This window comes from Chamaea fasciata, unplaced genomic scaffold (assembly GCF_029207755.1).
Source record: "Chamaea fasciata isolate MVZ Bird 193981 ecotype frontalis unplaced genomic scaffold, bChaFas1.0.hap1 SCAF_9, whole genome shotgun sequence".
NCBI lineage: Eukaryota > Metazoa > Chordata > Aves > Passeriformes > Sylviidae > Chamaea > Chamaea fasciata.
The window spans coordinates 34,348,524-34,364,926 of NW_027094094.1; the positions used below are offsets into that span (position 1 = coordinate 34,348,524).

A 16,403-nucleotide genomic window follows, 5' to 3' on the forward strand; every position below is an offset into this window, starting at 1 on the left:
CCTTTCTTTCTGGCAGACCACGCTGCCAAAGCACTTTGAGTAAAACAACTGGCAAGCAGAATGTTTTGCAGATGAATCACAAGTGTTACAATTTGTACTCGCTATGCTAGTAAGACAAATTATTCAGAGAGCTACTGTGAAATACCAGTCAGTCTTCGGAGTTAACTGCATGATAACCCCTTTAGAAACAATGATCACTACTAGTGTCAAAGTTATCTGCTGACAGCAAAAGTTATTTATACACTTATTTGCTATTCTGTGTGAGACCAAGTCTAAGTCTTGATTCTCAAATTCCTCAAACACTGAAAAAGTTGAAAGCTGGCACTTCCCTAATTGTTATTGTAATTTGAATGCCAATGGCAATGAATTTAAATCAACAAAAATTTCCTCATTTTCCTCTCAATTCCCAACTTTAATCCCTGCTGATTTTACTCTTCTCATGTGAGAAAAGCCTACTCCAGCAAATCCAAGCCTGAGTTTTCTCCTCAATGAAGGCAGTGACTATTTCGACAGATGACAGGATGAAGAGTATTTTCCACAGCTCCTATTGCTTTACACTGTATAGAACAATCAGCATCATGAGAATAGTATGCTGGAGTGCTGGATTCACACCCATATAGTTTGTCCCGTTTTTTCCTCTCACAGTTAACACAGAATTAAAAAGGAGACATCTTCATCCCACACACAGGATGTCTGTATTAATTATTGTAGTGGTAGGGAAGGGCTTACTCTCTCATAAAAACAAATGCAAGTCTCCTCTGTGTGAGAGATCGCTGCATTATGGAGTACAGCATCCAGTAGGGATCTCAAATATTGGTTTCCTTGTATTGTCTACATGCTATTTAAAAAAAAAAACAACTCCTTCTCATAAAATGTGTCCTCTGGTGTAGTTTTATTTAGAGCATTGTACTTGGACCGCACACTTCAATAGCAGAGTTCATTCTCATTTACAATACCTGCAGAGCATGCGGGGATCATCCAGAGCAAACACTGCAGATGAGAAGCCTGTGCCTTAAAGTCCTGGCACTGTCTTGGATTACTACATGAAGGGCAGTAATGAGCAGGAGAGATTTGCATTCCGGTGCTCTGTTTATTATCTAAAATTGACTTCCATACGAAAAATGTTTCGCTCACAAGATGAGATTTTCCTAAGTGTCAGCATTATGCACTCAGCATGATATCTGATAATCCAGATGTACTCCTTCTGTTTCATCCAGTACATCATTCATCACCAACAATAAAGCAATCCAGGATCAGAACATAGTTGGGAATTTTGCTGATGCTGCATGAGACAGAACAGATTAGTCTCTGGGGTTCTACAGCTATGATGACCAGGAGGTGCTGACAGAAATACAAATATGACTTTGCCAAGACTCTAACTGCAACTTTGATCAAGTACATGCAACAACAGAAAAAACTGTCATGCCTGTCATTTTTGCAGATGGTGGCAAGCTCTAATGCCAGGTGAAATTTCGTCACAATTAGGAGTGCTAAAAAAAAATGTGATTCAGTTACACCCAAACATTTTCAGCCAGATTTCCTCAGTTCTTTCAAACAAAAGGCGCACTAATGGCTTTATGCAACCACAGGAAAATGTTAGGACAAATCCCAGGGTAGAGGAGACTTGACTCAGTGTCTTCCTTGGCTTGAAGACAATCAAATTCATAACTCTGAACTCCCATGGGGACAGGCTTTGCTCCTTGCCAGTAGGTACATGTCTTGTTGGTGCTGTCCCAGGTTGCCCAAATAATTCAGCATTCTTCGACAGCAGGAGAAAAATCTGGAAATCCCACCTTCAAGAACAGCTTCTGTAACAGGTGACTTGAGCTAGAAAAGCTAGAAAGCTGACTAGGTGGTAGAAAACCACCTTCTCCAGCTCCAAGAATAAAACTTAAGACTTTCAAGCACCAAGAACAGGCCCTCAATTAGCAGGACAATGCAAAGAGCATTTTAACTCAGTGATTAGGGTCCTCTGAGGAAGTTGTTAGAATGTTTTCTTCCAGGTTGTGATGGAGAAAAGGAACAGAGACAGACTGAGGCAGAGAAATAAAAAGAGAATCACCCTACTGCCCAGACACAAGAACAAAAACGCCTGCATTCTTGTCTTTGCTGTAGTGGATCTTTCAGTATCTCTGCAAAGTGAAAGAGGACAAGAAGGACAAAGAAGATCCCCATCCACTCTTCACCCCCAGAATGTTTTATTGGCACAAAGCTTGGAGTTTTCTCATGGAGGCTGAGATTGAAATGCTGTGAGACCAAGCATCCAAGTCTCAAAACCTCAGTGAGTGTCAGGTAACTGCACCACTTGATGAAAGGGAGCACAGTCAGCATTACCTCCACTTCCCAGAATCTGCCAGTTTGTCCACTGGGCCTTCCATCTGCCCTACAAGTAAAATACCTCAGTAACGCTCAGTTAGAATGCGTCACATAGAAACAAAAAGATGTGTGGGGAGAAAAGGAAAGATGGAGATTTTGGCAAATGGATAAACATGAATATGTAAACGAAACTAATTCTTTTCCCCTGGTATTTGAAAGCATTCACAGGCTTCACCAATATAAATGAATCTAGAAATATTTCCTCTGCTAACAGAGGAAATACAGCTTTACAGGCAAAACTTAGGAAGTAATGATATTATCTCCTCAACATTTTGTTATATAAATAATATAAAATAGGAAAATGAGGTAATGAAACCTCAAAATCCTGCACAGTAATAAAACTAAATTAATTATCCATGCAATAATAAAGGAAAGCAGTGTTGAATACCCGGGCCTGGTTTATACATTTGGTTATAAGAACCACAAACCATGCTCACATATCTGTGTCATTTACTATGAAGAATATCACAGGGCAGTGCTGACTGGTTGTGTCTTATGTAAGACTCAGATAGCAGCCTTATTTTTAGGACAAAGAATAAACCTACAGCTGTTTAGAAAATTATGCACAGCCCTCACATGAATACTCTTTACCTTTGCTAGAGAATACTTGGTAAGAAATTTCAGAGCAGAAGAGATGCAGGGTTTGTCCAAAAGCTTTTAGATCACTAAAAGTCAAAGCCATATGCAGATCCCAACTCACCACACAGGCCCTGACACCAGTGACACCTCAACTCTGAGCACGCAGAACCATCTCCTTGCAGTTCCCATACTGAGCCCTCAGCCTCAGAAAGGCCCACAAATCACCCAGAACTCTGCTCCCAGGGCACAAAAATTACACTTCATTCAATCACTCCAAAAATCTGGCTCAAAATCAAGCTTCACATCATCTCTCAAAGGTCAGCAAATGTAGGCAGTTTTAGACTGGGGATGGAAATTTGACCACAAAGACTCCCCATGGAAGCTTGTCTGCTCTGTACTAGAAATGAAGAGAGATTTAAGAATCTGACCAAAACAAATTGATATTAATATGTATAAACTCCCTGTAATTGTGGCAACGAACAGTGGAACAACCACCTGTGGCTGTCTTCTCAAGACCTAGACCTAATCAATAAGAAAGTACAGACAGGTTTACATGGTAGGGATCCTGGCTTGCAGAATTCGTCACATCAGAGGGAAGCTGAGCTCTTCATGCTTGCACACACTCGCTCCAGCTGCTAAGTCTGTGGGAATTGGAGATGGCAACTGCATTTGCTTTCTCCTCTGTTTCCTTCTTGCTTAATCACTCTGAACTCTATTTTGAATGTTGTCTGGCTAGACAATGACTTGCTAGGCCCTTCATGGGTTTGTGTTTGGGTAAGCATGAGATTCACGCCTAGTGCTATGTCAATGCCCCACATAATTCATCTGCAGGAAAAAAACTGCCCCAGTGGCACTGCTTCATAGGACATGACAAGTGGAGAAAAGCCTGCACATTGGATCTGCTGCCTTTTGATTCCCACTGCCGAGAGTGGAACGGGGAGAGGAGAGAGAACCCAAACCAACAGGAGATTTCAGTCAGAGTAGCCCAGATTAGACTGTGAAGTTAAGGAGTGTTACAGCTTGGAAACAGATGCTGAGATGCAATATATGCCACTTTCTTACATAAACTGTTACATGGATTTAGAATAATTCTGCCAAAAAGGCAATCTAGAAAAAGTTACAAAACTGGGATTAAATTGGGAAATTTGTCTAGCATTGGCATTAAGTTGGCAACAGAATTGTTTTTATATAGTACATGAGAATCAACATTCGAGTAGAGCTCCCCTAGCCTTTCTGTTTGTGGTTATTTCCATGAGTTACTACACTAACATCAGATTATTTTGATTCTACAAGCTTCTACTAACTGCTAGTATGCATATTCACTAAGATTTGAATCCTGCTAAAGATAAATTAGAACTACAACAGATGTGGGATTTTAGAATTTGTATTCATGCACAAAGGTGCTTAGAATCTAATGGGTATTACTACACTCTATGCAATTCCCTTTTTTTGCCAAAAATGTTTACAGGTAGCAGAAAGGCCCAGGAATTAAACTACTTGACAAGATCTAGGAGACCATGATCCAGCTGTCTGCTCTGTCACAGATTTTTTTGTGTTACCGTAACATGTCCATCAGCTTCTTTAGGCCCCAATTTCCCACAGGTAAAATGCAGGTAACAGCCCTGCCCTGAAGGGTGCTGTGCTCTCAGATTGTCAGAACTGATGGTGATGGGGCCAAACAGATCCATCACAGAGACAAAATGATGTGAACCTGTACCTTCAGCAAGACTGGCATTGAGAGAAGATTTTGTTTGTTGTGCAGGACAAAGTACAGCCACCCACCAGCAGCCTACAATAATATTGCCAAAGCAGAGCAAAGGCAAGCAGAAGGAAAGCTGCATTTCACTTCTCTGTCTGCCACAGAGTTCCACTAGAACAGTACAAAACCACTTCAGATACATATTCAGCACATTTCCTGGCTTTGCTTTGGCCAGTCTTTTGCCCTACAAACCACACTGTGACAATGTTAATACAAGCACCACTGCCTACTCCCCTTTTGCACACCGCGCACACTAAACAATGTGCACTAGATGCAGAAGAAATAGCCAGGTTTCCAAAGCTCCAACCTACTCAGCCTATATAGATAAATATATACAATTATAGACGCATTATACTTTGTACAGAGCACTGCACCACTGAACAAGAGCTTGAATTTTTAGCTGGTAGATGTAATAATTTTAAATATCTGACTGCTGTATTGAACGAGCGTGTGAATTACTGCCTGTAAAAGTTTCATGTTCTAGGAAAGCCGCCAAAAAAGGAGCTGCAATGCTACATTTTTGATTTCAAACCAGGGCTTGAACCTTTGTACTCTTTCCCTCAGTCTCCTCAGTCTGCTGAACTGCAGCCTAGTTTTAACATTGTACCCCGTGGCTACATGGGCTTGTTCTTTGTGTGACACCTTACGAAACACTCGTCTGAACCACAACAACACCACTTTGGCCTACACCACTTTTGTAATCACATTCAGAAATAGGCTTATGGCTTCCGTGATAAAAGCAGTTCTTCAGACAGCCGTATTAACAACTCCTTTCTATTCTTGCTAATCCTAAAAGAAAACCTACCAAGCAAGCAAAAACCTCCAAGATTATACTCTGCATTCAGAAGTGTATTCGCACTTATTTCAAAGATTTCTGTTCTTTGCAAGAAGTTTGGTGTAACACCTTCAGCCTCTGAATGCTGGTGTTCAAATTTTCACGGCAAAGTTAACTTGGTCTTGTTGGTTTGGTTGTAAATTTGTACAACCATATATATACACACAGAACAGACTGAGAAAAGCAAAAGTATGAGAGTGACACACAGGAAACAAGGGCTGTGGGAACCCTGACTTCAATGTTTTCAAATTTAAAATGTAGTTTTGAATATAACTCCTTCAAATGAGCAAACTCCTGCAGTCAGCCTGCACAGTTCCCTGCCAGAGCCTTGCATTTGTACAAGGACACTTGGGGCTTCCATGGGCAGGGAAGCAGCTGCCAGCAATGACAGCCTGGTGCTGATGGTGCAGCAAAATGCTTTTGTTTTCACAAAGTGCTGCTTTTATACCTCTTTCTGTGTATGCAAAAACATCCAGGGTCACATGCAAAGAAACCTGTCCGTGAGTAACTTCAAAGGGTCTCCTGAAAGGCATTCTTTCCTCTATTGTATTTTCTTCTGCAAGCAGACATTTGAAAAGGAAGAAGTGCCCATGTTTCTTAATGAAAGAGTTTGTAGGAAGTTAATATCCTCAGCACATCAGCCAGGAAAAAAATGATACACTACATTCACAGAAAAGTTTTTTGGATCTAAAGCTGGCACAAGGTTAATCTGGCTACGTACAACTTGAAAATGATTGCTCTAGGTTTCATTCATGTTGGTTGGTTAGATCACTTAAGACAAACTTGCACTTTTGGAATAGAGGAAAGAAAAAGCTGTTAATTGTCTCTATCAGCATTATTTGATTTCATCTGTAGGCCACCATAGCCACAGCAACCCTACGCTATTAATCTCTCATAACACCATGACTTCTTTTGGACAGCAATGATTCTAGAAAAAAAATCCATATGAAAAACTGCTGACTAAACTCAGCTGTCTATAAACATTACTGGACTGTGCCATCAGCTTGCAACATTTCAAAATTTAACTCTGTTCTGCAGCATTTTGTTCTGCAGTCAACACTTTCCACAATAACGAGATGCCTTGAAAGTGTAATGGCAATGCCCTTCTAGCCCCATCACTTCCCTCTGCTACGGCAGCCACTCCCTGATTCTTACATGATTCTGCCTTCCTAAAAAGACAGGCCTGTTCTCAGTACCGAGGGTAGAACGCTGCTCAACTTTCCCTTGGAACACTAGAACCGGTTCTTGCCACCCACGTGGGAAAACGATCAGGCTGGTTGGTGAGAAATCAGAGAAACTCCCGTTTTACACTGGCTTTAATGAGATGAGAATTTGATCTCTAAAGCAATTTGCTGAGACCTGCTGCATGAGAGAAGAAAAGCTGAAGGAGGTGAAACCCTATCGGGCTGTTTGGTGCTCCCCAGGCGCTGGGCAGCCCCCGGAGGAGGTGGCTGGTACCACGGCGTGCCTGGCTCCCAGCCTCTGGCACCTCTCACCGCGGGACAGAGCGGCCAGCTCAGAGCTCTGCTTGGCACAGCTGGGCTGGCAGGAAACCGTCAGAGGGCACAGTGCGGGGGAAGGTGTTAGAGGAAAGGAAGGGATCTTGGAGGGGGGACTCAGCAACCTCAGCTCCCTGAGAAGGCTCCTGGAACCTCGCAGCTCTCCGCACTGCTCTGAAGCTGCGCGGAATGAACAGCCCTGCAGCATCAGAGAACACGGGACCAGAGCAAGGAGGAGCAATTCATTCGCCAAATTCCTCTCCTACCTACTCCAAGCTGGCTGCCTTTTCCTACCTTAGCTAACCTTCAAGCAACCTCCCCAACACAGACATTTTAGATGAGAACACACAAGATCTACCACTACAGTTCCAAAATCAGATATCACCAGGGTGCTTATTCCAACTCAGCAGTTTCCAACTTTTTCTACTTTGTGGCTGCCACATTTTCCTCCTCTCACCCGCAAGACTTACAAAGCCCTGTCTCCTCAAAACTCTGCCGTAATGTCTAAACTTTTGGCCACTTCTGTCTCCTTGGTCTCCTGAAGAAAGCAGAAGAGTTTGTCAGCTAAATTTTTTTGCCGCCTCTCCCTCTTTTCTCCCTACTACCTGGAAACTGTTGGTCAAGAGCACAATCAGCAGTAAGATGGAAGAGCTAAACGGTCAGAGATACAATTGCCAGTGTTTTGGGATATCTGCTGGTTCTTTAAATAACTTTCTGTAAGATTCCAGACAAGATGCAAATTGAATATATCTAAGGATTGGCTACACCCTTATTCACTACTCGTTGGTTTCTAAAATTCCATTCTCAATAGAAGCAGGAATGCAAGCTCTGGGCTTAAAACCTGCCCAAATCCAGGTCTGAGCAAACAGATTGGTCTTCTACAGGTAATACAAGATTCCTCCCAAGAAAGGCAGTTTGTAATGGCTTTAGCAAGGAGCTCCTGCAGGTGTGTGTGTGTCAGTGCAGCAGGCAGTGTGCTACCTGAGAAGTCCACGCAGGTGGAGCTGCAGTGCTTCACCATGCCCAGGACAAACATTGGTTTGGAGGCACAAACTGAAGCTGGCTCTTGGTCTTCACAAGTCACAGCAAGAGACATTTGGTCAAATGCCTCCTGGTCTAGACAGGAGATTTCCTCATGCAAAACAGCTAAGTGATGAGATGTTTCTAATTAAATCCAGGGGATCAGGAGAAAGTTCATAATCACATCAAACTATATGGAAACATTCATTTATGTAGGAATATGCTGGGTTTGTTGCATAATCTGTTCAATCTTTTAAGAATTTCAATGTAGTATCTTCTGCATTCTCAGTTATACCAGCTAGAAATCTGACCAAGCTTAACCTGAATTACTCTGAAAATATTTCCCTTTCTTCCTAATTTTCTCTTTAAGTAGGTATAGTTTTCCTTATTTAATTATGAACTAAAATATACAGCATTCATTTCTGTAAGTAGCAGGTGACTGATATTTGAACACAAAATCCTCAAAATTTTGGTGTGTTTTAATGATTTCTTTTGATCAACAGTGTGCAAGAGTACAATTTCTTTTTGACAGGGACTTAGAGGAATTACATGTTTGATTTCTTTTGCTGCCTGTGAAAAAAACTCAGTGTCATTACACTGCGCAGACTCACAGTGCAGTATCTGTGCCTGCGAACCAAATTCAGACTGTTTCAGGATTGTCCTAGGTTAACTTGGGCTTTTTTTATTTTTGCTTGCTGTAGAATGAGTGTAAAAGTGTCAATAGCTGCAAATACCCCAGGACATGACTGGTTTTGCTCACACCTGTGCCTCTCTCACCCTGCAGGAATACAGGATTTCAAGCTTTGAGCAGAGGCTGATGAATGAAATCGAATTTCGCCTTGAGCGGACCCCGGTGGATGAATCAGACGATGAAGTCCAACACGAGGAAATCCCTACAGGCAAATACATAGCTCCCATCTTTGATAAGAGACTCAAGCATTTTCGGGTAATGGAAGGATCCCCTATTACATTCACCTGCAAAATAGTTGGAATACCTGTTCCCAAGGTACGTCATTCTCATTGTCACTGGTAAAGGAACAAACCCCAACTCTTCCCTAGTGTCTGTACATCCCTGCTAAGCACAGGGCTCTGAGGAGAGAGCTCCCAAATGAATCATTTCCCCCACCTTTCTAAAACAACAGTATCTGCTCCTGAGCATGCAACAGGCCTTGAGGTCCAAACACCTGACTCCAGGAGTACAGAACTGCATAACCCCCAGAACTTCTCAGAAAGATGAGAACTGATCTAACAGTGATGTGCCTAGAGCCAAGAAAAGAGAATCTGACAGGCCCAGCTATGATATGCACCTTCCTTAGTTCAACCCGGAACCATTCTCTTTCCCATTATAACTGATCAGCAAAGTTTATAATATTCTAAAATTTTATTAGCTATCGCTCATTTTATGTTATTGTTCTAGTCACTGCTAAGTCATGGGGGCGTGTGTGATCATTACAGGTCTATTGGTTCAAGGATGGCAAGCAGATTTCAAAGAAAAACACACATTTCAAAATGAACAGAGAAGAAGATGGAACATGTTCTTTACATATTGAAGCCGCTACTAATGATGATGATGGCAACTACACAATTATGGCTGCGAACCCACAAGTAAGGCGTTTTGTTTTCTTTTACAAAGTGCCTTGTTTCATCTTTTTCTAATATATATTAATAGGAACTCCAATTAGGCCACATACTTTGACATCAAGTGGTGACTATGTCACAAATCAGGTGCTTCAGAGCAGAGGAGAGGAAACTATGATGACTGATGAAACTACTCCCCGATTACACAGTCAGTCAAAAGCACTATGGAAATTTTTTCACGTTAGTAACTCCTGCCCCATCTCCTTCCCACTCTCAGTTGCTGATAGGTACCTTTTGAGACGTGCTGACAGCACAGACATGATATTTCAGGCAGAAAGAACAGAGCAGGAACAAACAAATGGTTACATCAAATTTGGAACTGTTACCAAACACAAGGATATTCTTTATCCAGGATACAAAGATGTGGATCTGCAAATGGTCTCACTCCCTTACACCATTCTCCTTGACCCCATGTGCTAGCTTAGCAGATTTAATATTCAAAAGTACATTCATCAGGCAAGTTTTTCCAGCTAAAATGTTCCTTTTTTTAAAATTCTTTTTCTTTTCAGTTTCTACATGGCTGTGTTTTAAAGTAGGCCAGTACAAAGGTACTAGCAGACAGTACCTGTGGCATGAATAAATAAGCAGGGACAGGCACCACTGCTAAATGCATTGCCACAGCCTGAAGAGTTTGAGAAACTCCTGCCTCAACTGCAGGCTAACAGCATTTGCTTTGGGGAAGCGGTATTCTCACTATAGTTCAGCTACTTTATAAAAATGAATCCTAATGCACTGCAAAAGCGTTCAATATTTATCCTTTAAAATGAAGTAAGCAATTAACCAACTATTAATTCTGTTTCCATTGTGAATTGCAGGGGAGGATCAGTTGCTCAGGACACCTGATGGTTCAGAGTGTCCCTTTTCGGGGACGAATACCAACAACTCAGCCTCACAGGTGAACGAAAAAAGTCCTGCAGACCTTCTTTATGCTTTGTACTGAAGGCATCCAAAATAACCACTGCATTCATTGAACTTCAGTTCTCAATCATAAAATGGAAATAACAGCAGCAGTTCCCTCCCAACAGGTCACTTCTATGTTTTTGAAGGTCATCCTCAAATACAGGGAAGTTTAAGGACAACTTCAATTACTTGCTATAGTGGAGCTAAAGGCAAGGGACGGATTAGCAAAATGAAATTTGGCCAAAAAGAAAGCAAAAAAGAAGTAAAGAAAGAAGAAAAAAAAAAAAAAAAAAGGCTGGCTTGTGAATCTAAGGACATACTACATGATATAGTTAATTTGATAATCTTTCTAAATGGAAAATACACAAGAATTAAATTACAATCAGTCCATTTCTTTCTGCCCTTTTATGTAACTCAAGCTATCACTCCATCCTTTTCCTCAATTTCTTCCTTTTTTTCTTAAGCCTTAGGAAAAACAACTGGACTTCCAAACATACACATGTGATTTTTGTGTTGCAGAACACGACCCCGGGTGCCAGAAGGAGACAAAGAGGCAGTTCAAGAACGCTTTTTCAGGCCCTACTTCCTACAGGCTCCAGGTGACATGGTGGCACATGAAGGGCGACTCTGTAGGTTGGATTGTAAGGTATTAACTGGTTCCTCTGTTCACTCTCACCTTCCCTACCTCTGCAGATGCAGTGCTATGTGTTTTCATGTTCTTTATTGCAGGCACAAACATCTTCCATTCACATTTTTATGCTTCATTTTTAAAACTATTTCTTAATGCCATTGTCTCTGAGCTGATTCCAGGGATTTCTTTTGAACAAATATTCTATGGGATGAAGAACACAGAAAACATAACCCAGAAGCAGAAGGCTCACTTACAAGGTTGTTCAAATTACTAGATATGTTCACTGTGTCCTCTACTGGTATGAACTTCAGAAGTTCTGCTCCATTATCAGATTCTTGAACAGAATCCAGAATAGCACAAAACCGTGAGAAAGAGAGGATTCAGCACGTTGCTTTGTGTTCAAACAAATGTCCCCATTGTATTGGACTGAATTACTGAAGATTAATACCCCCTGAAAAGAGGGAACTGAGCCCAGTTCATTTTATGCTTCCCCAGCATGCACAGAGGCAGAAACATCCCTCCCCATTTACTGATGGAAATCCTGGCATGAAAGAGTAGAGGTTAGAGTACACAGAATGAACATCCTGTTATTGAACACCTTTAAGAGAATCATCTGCTCCAACATATTCAGGTAGCCCCTCTGTGGCTCTGCAGTGCAGCAAAGGTGGCAGTGCTGACACTGACCTCTACCCTGAAGAGGGTAGAAGGCCTGAGGCACAAGCTAATGCCCTGAAGATAAGCAAGACTCATTACTACTTAATTTACGATGTAAACTTTACGAGGAGCGTGCCAAAGGATTTGCTTATTCCTAGCTCTGCTGTCCTGGCAGAGCTCGTGAAGCCTTAAAGCATGTCTGGCATTGCACAGACCTGGGAGAGAACAGTCCTCACTCAGGCAAGTTCCACTTCCCTCTTACCCTGCTTTGTAAAATGTTGTTTGGAAAGCAATATTTTAGACATGAGTAAGTACTGCTCCCTATTGAAAATGTTTTTAATACTACAATACAGTCTAATCTTTCAAAAATACTTAATTTGTAGCATTCTAAAGCATACAAGTTCAACAGCTATGAAGTATTATATCATTCTTCATCAAATTTTACTAAATATGAAGTAATTTGTAAAGAACATTTTTTCATCTCTGTTAAACTCTCTAGTATTTTAGAGCAAGGAATGTGATTTATATTCAGCACCAAAAAAGGGAAAACTAGGAGATTATTAAGAGTCTTTTGTGACTCTCATATTCTAATTTCATATTTCAATCTAAGGTTCTTCCTTTCTGACTAAAAAAAAAAGTAGATATTTCATGTATTTTTTAATGTTTTTGCTTGTTTGTTTTCTGGTTTTCTCCCTTTTGGAAGCAGTCAGCAGCGAAACAAAAACCGAAAAAAATAAAATCTTTCTGGTCTAGATTTTGACACGATTCAGCCGGCCTCTATTAAAAGGCCCAGCTGTGAATCTCCTAACCTCTCTCTGTCAGTTGCACATTTGTCTCGAGCTGTTTCCCTGTCTCTCAGGTGAGTGGATTACCAACTCCAGACTTGACGTGGCTCCTGAATGGCAAACCTGTGCTCCCAGACGGCAGACACAAGATGCTGGTCAGAGAGACTGGAGTGCACTCTCTGCTCATTGATCCTCTCTCCCAAAGCGATGCTGGAACGTATACTTGCCTTGCCACTAACAAAACAGGACAAAATTCGTTTAGTCTGGAGCTCACTGTTGTAGGTAAGAAGCACTGAAAAACTAATCTCAATGATGAAATTATCTCCATGCATTTCTTCAAACTTACCTGACATAGTTTCCCTCCAGACAAGCACAGGTAAATAGTTCATGCATGGAGAGTAGGAGAATCCAACAGCTGTAGATATGTAATTTTTATATACATATTTCCCTCCTCAGCTGATGGAGGGAAATGCACCTGGCACTCAGATGAGTGCACTCCTGTTACTAAGAGAGTGTTGTAAGAGTTCTGCCTCATTATCACCTTTCCTCTCTTGTCTGGGTAAAATTACATCCTTAACCTCCACCCCAGAAAATGCTTAGGGTTTGAATTCATAATATATACATTGGTATCCCAGATTTCAGCCCAAATTTTATTGGTCTAAAAATATTTTTAAATAGAAAAATTTAATTGGAAGACTGCTCTTTAAGAAACCCTTAAAGATGTGAAATATTGAAATTTATAGATCTGGCAATAATTTCCTGCAATGGTAGTAGGTTTAAACCCATTAGACATGCATATATTTTTTTATGAACTTCAGTTCTGCCTATTATTTACTTTATGTTCCCTTACAGAGGCTATGTCATGGCATTTCACTTCCCTTCCAACATCTCACTAAAATTTCACTACCTATTTTGGTATCACAAGAATAGTTTTTATCGTGTTCTTCCATCCTATTCAAAGAGAAACAAAGAAGAAAATATCTGTTGTCGAATGATTCTTTTTCCAGCAAAGGAAGTCAAAAGAGCCCCCATGTTTCTGGAGAAGCTTCAGAACTGTGGTGTTCCGGAAGGCTACCCCGTCAGATTGGAGTGCAGAGTTGTGGGAATGCCACCTCCCATATTTTACTGGAAGAAAGATAATGAGACCATCCCATCAAACAGAGAGAGGATGAGGTACTGTACCACAACACCCAAGCCTGAAGTTTCTTGTGGCTGGACCAACTGCTTCCATGAAAACCTCTGTGATAAGTACAGTGGTGGTGCTTTACAACAACTTCTTTCACCCACAAAAAGCTGCATAAATCTCGCCTCCCTGCGGGGGAAACAATGGCTGTTTGCCTGGTTCAGAACAAAGGCATGAGGCCCCACTGCCTCAGAGAGTGGGGACAGAGCCTGCAGGCCTGACAGAGAGTATGATTCCCCTTATCAAACATACTCTGATAGGGTATTTTAATGCATTTCAGCACCTTATTCTTTCTAAGCTATTTTTTCCCAGTTTAGTTCCAACTAGGTATGAATTCAAACTCATAAGAGTTTCCGTGCCCCAGAGCATGTGGTAATGGAGAGTTTATCATGTCAGATAGAGAAACTTAACAAAGTTGGTCACAAACAAGGGCAAAGACTTTGATCCATGCTTACAAAACACAACAACGTTCAAGTTCAGCTCTTGTAGTCAAATGCATCACTATTTTTCAATTTTGGCAAAAGATAAGCTGATGAAATTATGCGCCTGGCTATAATTAATGATAAATTAAGTGCTTTCCTTTTTTTAAGATTTCTACTTTAATATTTATCTGATTTTTAGTATTTTATTTCGCTTGGTTCCAACTGACAACTTGATGCAGTCACTGGATCTTTGAGATCAGCTTCAAGAAGTACCACTCCTTGCCACACATACCTGCAGGCTCTCAGGACAGACAGCTGGCTCCGCAGCATCACCTGTTAGGGATGGACACCCATCGCAAGGGAAAGCGTTCTTAGAAAACTCTTTCAGTGGTCACCCTGTCCTCACCTGAGACTGCTGCCCCTCTCCAAAAACCCCACCTAACCCTGACCTTCTGCAGCCTGTAGTCTGTATGGTTTAGGCCCAGTCCTGTTTAATATCTTTACGGATAATCTGGAGGAGGGGACTGAGTCTGCCATTAGCAAGTTCATGGATTACACCATATAGATGTTCCCATTTAAAAGGGATTGTGCTTATACACATGCACACACTGTAGTTACTGGAAAATGAACAACTGTCCTAAAATGCCACATTTCCAGTTGTTTCACAAAAGGTTAGAAAAAAAATTTTGTGCAGGGAGCAAAGAGTGAATGTTCCCTTTTTTATTAGAGCTGCTGGAAGCACAAAATATCCTCTTGTCCTGCAAGCCTGTGGTTTCATTCCAGTTCATACGGAAACAAAATCTCAACTTTCAGAACATCCTGGAACTGCAAGTGTTCTGAAGTGCTCATCTCGCACCTCTCCCTTTACAATGAGAGAAACACTTGGGTTGATAAAAAGGACCACCCTCAGCCTAGAGAGCAGAGGAGTCTTATTTCTGTTACACCCTACTGAAAAGTTTTTCCTGGAGATTGCAGCCACAAAGTCTTAGATCACCGGAGAACAAAGGAAGTGGAGGGAACAACGAAATAGGTTTCTTTCAGAGTGTTGGCTAAACCGATCTTTCTGATTTTCCCACTTAGTCATTTTCTCATGGAAAAGGGTGCCCCAAGAAAGTTTCTGACTGGCTCTGGTTGCTGTTGTGAAAAATACCACAACTTTGTAGAAATGCTCTTGCTTTTTTGTTACGTTCTTATTCCAGCTTCTGAACTAGGAAAAAATACAGTATGATTGTGCAGCAGCTTTGCAGAGGTTTAGCTCATTAGTATTCAATAAATAATGCTAATATATAGTATAGAGTTATAATATATATTATAGAGTTATATTGATTATAGCTAATATATATATAACATATATAGAGTAACAATTCAGCTCCCACAGTCACACCATGGCTGTGCACAACTGCGAGGAGCCAGAACAGACCTGAGATTTCCTGATCATCGTTTGAGCTCATACTGAAAGCAAATCTATTGACTACATACTGCTAGCTCTTTGTGAATAGAGATGACAACGTATCTGTTTCACATTTAACATACACATTTTAAAATCTGAAAGCTGATGTGCTCCTGAGAAATACTAATTCCCAAACACTTGTTTTGCAGCATGCATCAAGATACAACAGGGTACGTGTGCCTCCTGATCCAGCCTGCCAAGAAAGCAGATGCTGGCTGGTACACCTTGTCTGCAAAGAACGAAGCTGGCATTGTCTCCTGTACTGCTCGACTCGACATTTATGGTAGGTATTGGCTGGGAGAGAAAACAAGGCCCCAGCTACTTCTTAGTCTGGGTTTGGCATGGATTAGAAATCAGTGTCACAGCAGGGCCACAGCTTAATAAGGCCCCAGAAGAGATAGGATGATACAGCTAAATGGCCAAACCAGCTCTGCTGCACTGGCTTAAAGGAGGGTAAGGACAAAAAGCCAAAGCAGGAGTTTTGCACAGTATTCTCTACTCCCATCTTCCACCTCCCAGAATCCCTAGACATATATATTCAAGTTGAACCTTAACTCTACTGCCTCTGATGTGTCCGTGCTGCAGCCCTGACCTCACAAAGCAATAAATTGCAGAGAAGAAAGCGGACCCCTTCTTCCACAGAGCACAGGGGTGCAAACCAAGCCTAACTGA

At 41.4% G+C, this 16,403-nt stretch overlaps 1 protein-coding gene across 3 annotated transcripts in view; it reads left to right on the top strand.

Annotated features, from left to right (window-relative positions):
- MYPN (myopalladin) overlaps positions 1-16,403 on the top strand; it is a 69,611-nt gene that overhangs the window by 48,915 nt on the left and 4,293 nt on the right. For all 3 annotated transcript variants that reach the window (XM_066191834.1, XM_066191833.1, XM_066191835.1), the window contains 7 exons: positions 8,853-9,074; positions 9,524-9,673; positions 10,522-10,601; positions 11,126-11,252; positions 12,751-12,958; positions 13,684-13,849; positions 15,881-16,014. In XM_066191834.1, the coding sequence (XP_066047931.1) occupies positions 8,853-9,074; positions 9,524-9,673; positions 10,522-10,601; positions 11,126-11,252; positions 12,751-12,958; positions 13,684-13,849; positions 15,881-16,014 (1,087 nt within the window). The remainder of the gene's footprint in view (positions 1-8,852; positions 9,075-9,523; positions 9,674-10,521; positions 10,602-11,125; positions 11,253-12,750; positions 12,959-13,683; positions 13,850-15,880; positions 16,015-16,403) is intronic.